The sequence below is a fragment of the Spinacia oleracea genome, chromosome 3 (assembly GCF_020520425.1).
Source record: "Spinacia oleracea cultivar Varoflay chromosome 3, BTI_SOV_V1, whole genome shotgun sequence".
NCBI classification, from domain to species: domain Eukaryota; kingdom Viridiplantae; phylum Streptophyta; class Magnoliopsida; order Caryophyllales; family Amaranthaceae; genus Spinacia; species Spinacia oleracea.
Genome location: NC_079489.1, coordinates 6,327,518 through 6,336,138, shown reverse-complemented (window position 1 = coordinate 6,336,138; position 8,621 = coordinate 6,327,518). Strand labels below are relative to the sequence as shown.

Here is an 8,621-nt window from a genome sequence, read left to right as displayed (position 1 = left end):
AATGGAAATATTCTAACAATATTATATTATTTCTCACTCCACCCCTATTAACCCACCTACCCCTTACTCCATATAAAAAATAATTAAAAATTCAACCCCTACTCTCCCCCAACCCCACCCCTTTACACATTTCCCACTAACTACATTAAAATAATACCCCAATATCAACTACTACCTATTAAATTAAATAAGTCAATTCAAGTCCCTTAAACTCTGTGCCGATCAAACCGGATCGAGTATTCCGGGACAGAGAGAGTAATATTACCCGTACAGTCGTACTCATCTTTTGGTCCATCCCCATCCTACTACGTACTATAGCATCCAAAAAAATACACATCCCTATAAACTTTGACTTAAAACTGTATCCACATTTGTATTCTCATGCTGCAAGGTGGCCACTACCTATGTACGTCCAAAGAAGCATGCATTAATGCCATAATTTGATATTAATTGCCACCATACTACGTAGTTGTTTATGTCAAGCATCCTTTTTTTTCGTTTATTTTAAGGTAGTCAATTAGTCATCCATTTCTTGGTTAGCAACTTGACATACTCCATAAATTCTTATAAATAGCAACTAGCACGTATTCTGTTATAAATATGAAATAATCCACACCTTATTTCCTGTTAATAAGGAGGCAGAAAAAGATCTTTTAACCAAGTCACTCTCAAAAGAATATCGGCAACTTTTATGTAAGACCGTCTTACCGAAAAGATCACTTTCATTGTTTAACTAATTGGTTTCATTGTTTAACTAATCAGTTACAATGTGTAACTAATTAATTTCATTGTTTAACTATTTGTTCCAGTGATTAACTAATTAGTTTCAGTGTTTAACTAATTGATTCCATTGCTTAACTTGTATGACAACAAAACGGTCTTTTGTGTAAGACCGCCTTATATAAAAGTTTGTAAAAGAATATTTCGGGCTTTTTCAAATAGCAAGAATTGTTATATTAGTTGTTACATTAGCAAGGCTGTCTCCGACAATTTGGGCCCGGTGCTAAAATATAAATATTGGGCCCCTATAAATTTTTACGGGCAATTATTTAATGTAACACACATAATTATTATATTAATATTGTTTTATTTATACAAATTATAGAGTCGAATTAATAATAACATTTTATGTATGATGGTTTGAGAAAATTGATGTAAATGTTTGATGGGCATGAAAAAAGCAAATAAAAACAGGGGGCAGGAGAAGAATCGAATCGAACCCTGGTCTTGGCTACCACACTTATGATTCCTTACCAATTGGGACAAAGATTACATAATGCATAACTAAACAACCGTTAAATATATAATATTTGTAACATAGTTTCTTTTTGGGGCCCCAATTTTGTGGCCCGGTGCTGGAGGTCCGCCTGGACCTCCCTTTAGCCGGCCCTGTACATTAGTTGTTACATTGTTCACACTCTAATAGCAAAGAACGTGAAAACTAGTGGCAGATCTCGAACATATTAACGGGAGGAGGGGGCATCAGAAGAATTAAACAGTGTCGTATGGAAATTATACAATTATACTTAAATTTTAAAAGGCCGAAACTAAAAATACACTATAAAATTTTACGCCCATAGTTTAGGCCAATGATGAAAACATTTAACACACACCCTTTCAAAAGCTTGGTGATTCCTACCAACGGCCAGTCACTTAACCTACAACATATACTCCAATACTCTTTTGAGAAAGAAACTTTTAGAAATTGGAAAATAATAAGCAACTGATTATTTGTCTACGGAAAAGTTTTCTACATAACAATCTACAAACTCTGAGATAGGTACATTGCATTTTTGCAAAAGTTTGGCAATTATACATGTAATAATCACGTGGAAATGGAGCAATACATCAAGAACATCTATTATACATCTCGGTGTACCTAAAGTAGTAAAGTTAAGTGCATCCGAGCATTTTTCTGTTTTAATTTTTGGTACACTTTGAACATGATTTCAAAGTCAATCTCACATTGGTGAGATAGGTCAAGCAGAGGAATGAACTCAATAACAAATTTGTAACATCATATTAACCGACTTCATCCGAAACCGAAGTTATCCGAACCGATCCGAATTGACCCGGATAGAAACATTAACCCGATATTATCCGATTTCGACAAGACCCGAACCGTTTATAACCGATCCGAAACCGATCCGATGACCCGATTTGACACCCCTAAACTAATTACCAACACAATCCAGTTCTAGACCACGACAATTCTGATCTGGGAAATTCATATCCATTTTACAAGATGTTGCATTCCGTATATGAGTATATCCATCAAAGCAAACTATTTCCAGCTGATCGCTACCCCAACACTCGTCCAGAGAACCATGCTAAAGGAGAGGTGATCAAATTTCGGGTCGGGTCGGGCCAGGCTTCAACACAAAAAATCTTGCCCAAATCCATTAATTTGGTCTGGGTTTTGCAGCCGGGCTGGGGTTTTGGTCTAAAAACATATTTTAGGCTACCCAAATCCGTACTTTTTCAAGCCGGGCTATAGTTGACCAGGTCTAAGCTAAAGGTAGGATCAAGTAGCCGGAATAACAAAATTCTCGCACACAGCCGCGCTCTTATACTAGAATACCCACAGAAGTTTCAGAACTTGAAACACAGATATCAGGCAAACTCCCTATTGACCACCTGCATGAATCACAGACCTAAACAGCTTAATGTAGGTCCTGGCCGCACTGCTTAAGACACTCAACCATGACTACACTCCCGTGCTCACCCTAAGACATCAAAGAAAAGCATGCTTTCGAATGCAGGTCAAAGACTCAGCTACTGATATGCACAGAGACTCTCCAAAACAGAGTTAACCTACCTGGTTCAAACATCGTGATCATCCTAGTACTTAACAATTAACATAAACCATGGTAGTAGCCTGAAACGGAAATTAACATATGAAAAAAGTTTGGAATCGATCAACATCAATTCCAAAATAAGTACCTAAATAAGAGCTCAGATTCACGTATACTATCAAGTTCAAGGATAATGCTTCCTCCAACTACTTGGTCTTGGTAATTGCATCCAAGTTCCTCTAGAAACAGACAGCAATTCATCGTGAAAAGAATTTTGCAGAGGTTAAAATTCTGTCACCACAAGGAACAAGATGAAACTGAATACACTCATACCGCCATATAGGAGAATGAAATACGGAGTACTCCATACTAGGTAGAAAAACCAATAACCGTCAGACCTTATCACAGCTCAGAAGTAACAGAAGCAGAACAGGCAACAAAGTTTAAGGTCTATCTCTCAGAGTTTCAATTGAAAAGGTAGCAAAATAAAGTAGTACGGATTAATATATACTCCCTCCGTCCCTTAATACTCGCACCGCTTTCCTTTTCGGGCCGTTCCTTAAAACTTGCACCGTTTCTATAAATGGAAATTTATACCAATATTATATTATTTCTCACACTTACTTACTAACCCCACATACACCCCTATTCCCTACAAAAAATCATTTAAAAATTCACAACCCACTCACCACTCTCCACCTCTTACCCATTTCCCACTAACTATATTAAAAAAATACCCCACTATCAACTAACACCCATTAAATTAATAAGTCAATTTAGATGTCTTAAATTCCGCACCGGTCAAACCGGTGCGAGTATTAAGGGACGGAGGGAGTACTTATTATCAAAATACCTCATCACCTAATTCTATTGAAGACATAAGACATAAGTACAGAACCTCTTGTTCTCTGGATAAGAGGTACTCTAGATTCCAAGTATAAAATGTTTGAATACATTTGAGAGGAGATTATTTGAGAATTTTGGGCTTAGGCAAGGCGGAAAAAACTGAAATTTTAACACCAAATTTTTTATTAAAAAAAATGCAATTAACCTGCAATAATGTGAAAACGGGTAAAAGAAACAGTCTCCCCCTCCCCAAGGCCAAAACAGCAAACAAAAAAACACACGAAAGGAAAAAAACAAGGTAAATATTAGCCAGCTTTCACTTCAAGTGATTACAAGAACCAAAACAACGACGAAGAGAGGTCATGTAGTGTACTCTGCACTCCTCTGCTAACTATCCCCAGGCATAGAAATTAATCCCGGGAAATGCAGAAATTTCTATAAGCAAGGAAAACGCGGATACATAAAATTAATAATTCCAAGTATCTAAAAGCGAATACAGTCTGGCACTCTGGAATACTTATATGTTTCTAATAAAAGGGTACAAGTTCGTAACTCCCTAGCTATAAAAGCCCCCGAATCCCACGAGTTGGTCCTTACAAAATCCGCAGTTTGAAATTTGAGCACGGTTCTCCAATTGTAAGGGTGATCGTATCGTATCAACCTCTATATCGCAAACCTCCCATTTCGAGCGGATTCCTACATAGAAACGCCCTTCGGTAATTCACAGCGAATAAATTGTTCCAGTTTCAGCTATAACCTAATAGAGCTAATAATGCCTAAGCCTAAGAAAATGGACAACTTTTTATCACCTGCAAAATCACACCGTTCAACGTTTTCCACGGTGGCCACCGCCGGACCTTGCACCAGGATAACGAGCAAATTGCAGCCTTAAAATCGCAGTGTCACGGTCACTCTCATCGAACTTATAACCTGCAAAATCGAGCTTTACTCACGCCGCAAAATAGACTATGGTCCAGGTTCACACGTATTTTGGGATCATTACGAGCTAGAACGTACCATATCTTTACGTACAAGTTCAAGGCCAAAACATAACTTTTTTTTATATAGCTAACTAAAATTTAAAGGTCATCATATTAAGGCTTGAGAGACAGGACAAGGGACAAACAGACCCTATTTAACGCAACTCTTGAAGAAAAAAGGTCTCTTTTCCTTCCATTCAGAAAAATTCGCAAAGGAAAGAAAAGAGGGTGTCAAACCATGGGAAAAAAATCTCCGCAACAAGGCTCTATGTTGAACCTTTCAAGATTCATGCGGGTCACCCAAATTAGTCCAGACTATTTAAAAATGAAAGAAAACAAAAATGAGTTAAAAAAATTCCCAGTTGTTTACCAACTGCAACCATTGTCTGATCAAGAAGAAATAACCAATTACTAAGGTAATAGTAGTTGGATGAAAGACGTAAAGTAGCTATTCCCAAAACCTCCAAATCAACCTAAATGGCCCATATGATAAGACCAAACACTTTTTGGCAAAAACATCAACCTTTCATGGTTAACGTAAAAAAAACCTCCCATCAAAACGAGTATCATTCCCTTTTCAAAAGCCTTCTTATGGCATAATACCAGAAGGAGTATTTCAGAACCAATGCGATATTGGCCTATCAATAAGTTTACCGTTCCATCAAAAGAGGCACCTTCCTATTACACTCTAATATGTTCAGATTTCATATGGAATGACGAAACGTTTTTTGACAGCGATATGAATGTAGATAAACAGATCTACATGGCCAAGCTATTAGGATATTGTGGCTTCAGTTTTGAAAGAAAAAAAATCCCAAACCTTGGTGTATTTATGTAAAAGCACTTGATTCCTGCGAGATGTGCAAATGGATCTTGACTCGGAAAATATTCGCTTGCATTTTCAGACTAAACATCTCGACTCCAAACTACCCTTTCGACTATACAACTACGGGGAAATTTAACACAGAAAACCTAATTGGTCCCGTGCTCGATTCCCATCGTAACACTGTATGCCTCCGTTTATAAAAATAACAGAATCAAAGACAGGAAACTATAAACACAAAGTCTTATGGTACACATGTACGTAGACTAGGTAGGGATTCATATGAAAATCAAGAGTAATTAAGTCTATTTCAAGCATTCTCATCTCAACTAGCCCCTACCTACATGCCTAGTAAAAGTAATAACCCAGAAGAGGCAATTTTTAAAGCAACCAACAAGAACAAAAGCACTCAAAAGACCATTGAACTTTTGAAGCTCATACTTTGCATCTCCAGAATGGGTTCAGAAAAGTAACAGGCACATAATTGATCAGAAATAAGATAGCTGTTGATGTACAAAGTTAGTACACAGGGAAGAAAACCTTCAACGAACTCACCTTGTAAGGCATCCAACGCTGTTGCAGCATGTGCAGGACTCAAAAAATCAACAAAGCACAGCACAATTGGATCTCCCCCAGACTACGCATCAAATTAACATATGAGTGCAGTCTATGAAAAACATGCTAAACAATGGATGAAGTAAATAGTAAACGTACATGTCTTGCTTCCTTGGTCACAAGCCTGACTTCCTTGTAGCCCACAAAGGGGCGGAAAATGTCTGCCAAAAGAAGTGAAGGAAATACGTAGTTCTAGGAAGGGGGGGGGGGGGGGGGGGGGGGGGGGGTTATTATTTATGGAAAATACGAAAGGAGTAAATAATAAACAAATAAAAGGCAATAATGCAAGGATACGGGCCACCTCCCTACGCGTACAGTTTGCAGGCAAGCCCTCCACATACAGAGTACTGCTAGCATCAGGTGGAAGGGGAACCTCAGACCTTCCGGATCCAAGGTTGGATCCCCGCCCCTTTACTGACATTCCAGGGTCCATAATTCCAATACTTGCCATTCGAGGGTCACTACTCATTCGTGGATCGCTTACCATACGCGGGTCACCAGACATGCGCGGATCATTTCCCATTCGAGGATCATTTCCCATTCGGGGATCATTTCCCATTCGGGGATCATTTCCCATGCGAGGGTCAGCATGACTAGATATTCCAGAAGCAGGTAATCTGCCTGAGTCTGCCCCAGGATAAATTTGCTGGATTATAGACGTTGTTAGTGTCAAAGATTGACCAAATCACAGATAAAGTATAGGCCAAAACACAGATAATACAAGAATAGTACCCCATTACGTAGATATCGATCATAAGATTCATTTATGGACTCGGTATCTCTAACTGCACGCTGAGTTACCCTGTCATCCTCCCGAGAATAATAACTAGCCAGATCCCGTCCAGATGGATCATCTACACGATCAATGTCAATGATTCAGCATAGTATATGTATTCATTATTAAAGAAATCAAATGTACATAAGCAAGGTTTGGAAAAGCAGCTATCAAAACATATCCATGTTGGTGGACCCTAGCGTAGAGTAGCACGGGCAAAATGCCTATCCAAGTCAAGGATCAATACATGCAAAACTGAATTGTAACTAGAAGATGAAATCAAATCTAAATAGATAAAAAGAAATTGAAGTGCACAACTTTTAACAAAGACCTACAAACAATTGAAACATCAAGTTGTATAAAATGATCATTTTATGAGTACACTATTCGTACTTATTGTTCCTACTTTCTAATGAATGGCAGTTAAGATATAATGGAGCTAATTTCCATGGATATCCCTTTACACCCCCCAACCACTGGCCAGCCACCAACCCTTTACTTGACTTTGGACTGCCATATAACTAAAGTATAAAGAAGCACAAACAATTCTTTCAATAAGCCAAATACCTATTCGTTTTTTAATCAGAAAACGAGCATTTTCACCTCTGCTGAAAGGATACAGAAGGGTCTTTTAGTGGTGATCTGAAACCCCTTGCAGATAAAAACCGGGTAGGATTTTACATATTCACAAATCCTTTATTCATCCTGATAAGGTACATAATTTATCCATCATCCCATTATGCATGTTATGACAAACTGGAAACTTCAACATAAATGTACTCAACTACAGATTATCCAACAACGCGAACAAAATCCATTCAATGACATTGGAGGTGGAATCTCCGGCAAGTGGCAACCGAATCAGGCAGGACGAAAGTCATACGAGCATAACCTTGTGAATGGACAGCAAATGTAAACACTACAACCTTAACTGAATTAAAATTTCGAATTTCAAACAATAAAATGGAAATCCCATCATTATGAGCTTCACACTAGATTTATTGCCTTAACATTTATCATTAAGGAGCTAAATTGGGCAGTAAAAATCATTTCTTTACAAACCAAACAATTAAACTGGACAATAATAAATAAATAAATAATTAAAACAAGAATATGTGATAATAAAAGTTAAGAAAAGGGATCTTAGGCTGTTAAACTGAAGCTCTATAAACACCTAATTATGTTAATTAGGACACACACATACACAAAATAACAAGACTTTGTCGACTAAGCATGCTTCAAAATAAGATTCAAACTATATCGTTAAAGAAAAATAAAAGGGTTGAAAGATATAAAGAGCTAAAACCACCACTAAGAAAATTGATTTTTTTCATTTTTGTAATTTATAGATAAACCCTAGAATTAACTGAAACGATAAATTAAATAGAAAATAGAAAAAGGGGATTACCATATTCGGAGCGAGGGCGTTTAACGGGGAGTGAGGAAACGGCGGGGGGTTGCCGTGAGTCGTTGTACCTCCAGTATTGATCTGACATTTTCGGTTATCTGAGGAAGACGGAGTTACAGAAGAGGAAGAGAAGGGGTTTTAAAGTTTTTATTTCAGGAATACGGACTCTTTGCGAACCAAACACGGCCCAATTTCTGAGATAGAGTTTAAACTCTTTAACTGCAAAACTCACTTCAAAATAACGGACTAAGTACTCCCGTTCCTGTTTAAGTGAAGTTTAACCGAACATAACTAATTTTTGGGCCCAGACAATATTCCGAATGACTACGTTAACTATATTTACATTTATGTATACGGAGTATATTTTTCTTTTTTACAA

General features: G+C 37.6%; 1 protein-coding gene across 2 annotated transcripts; it reads right to left on the bottom strand.

Moving 5' to 3' along the window:
- Positions 1-1,733: 1,733 nt before the first annotated feature.
- LOC110783162 (nuclear speckle RNA-binding protein A) lies at positions 1,734-8,433 on the bottom strand. Of its 2 annotated transcripts, XM_056838479.1 has the most exons (7): positions 8,243-8,430; positions 6,792-6,913; positions 6,354-6,705; positions 6,159-6,220; positions 6,000-6,081; positions 4,451-4,571; positions 3,928-4,337 (listed from the first exon to the last, which is right to left on the bottom strand). In XM_056838479.1, the coding sequence occupies exons 1-6, from the start codon at positions 8,328-8,330 to the stop codon at positions 4,468-4,470; spliced, it is 810 nt and encodes a 269-aa protein (XP_056694457.1). In that variant the 5' UTR covers positions 8,331-8,430; the 3' UTR covers positions 3,928-4,337; positions 4,451-4,467. The 2 variants fall into 2 exon arrangements, with proteins under 2 accessions (XP_056694458.1, XP_056694457.1); XM_056838480.1 differs by lacking the exons at positions 3,928-4,337; positions 4,451-4,571 and adding an exon at positions 1,734-2,637 and having other exon boundaries at positions 8,243-8,433.
- Between the last annotated feature and the right edge of the window lie 188 nt (positions 8,434-8,621).

Bases quoted from the DNA above. Each gene is read 5' to 3' on its own strand.
- LOC110783162 (XM_056838479.1), bottom strand. From the start codon at position 8,330: ATGTCAGATCAATACTGGAGGTACAACGACTCACGGCAACCCCCCGCC. The intron at 6,914-8,242 runs GTAATCCCCTTT...TTGATCGTGTAG, and splicing joins ACGCCCTCGCTCCGAATATG to ATGATCCATCTGGACGGGAT. The intron at 4,572-5,999 runs GTGAGTTCGTTG...TCGATTTTGCAG, and splicing joins AGCGTTGGATGCCTTACAAG to GTTATAAGTTCGATGAGAGT.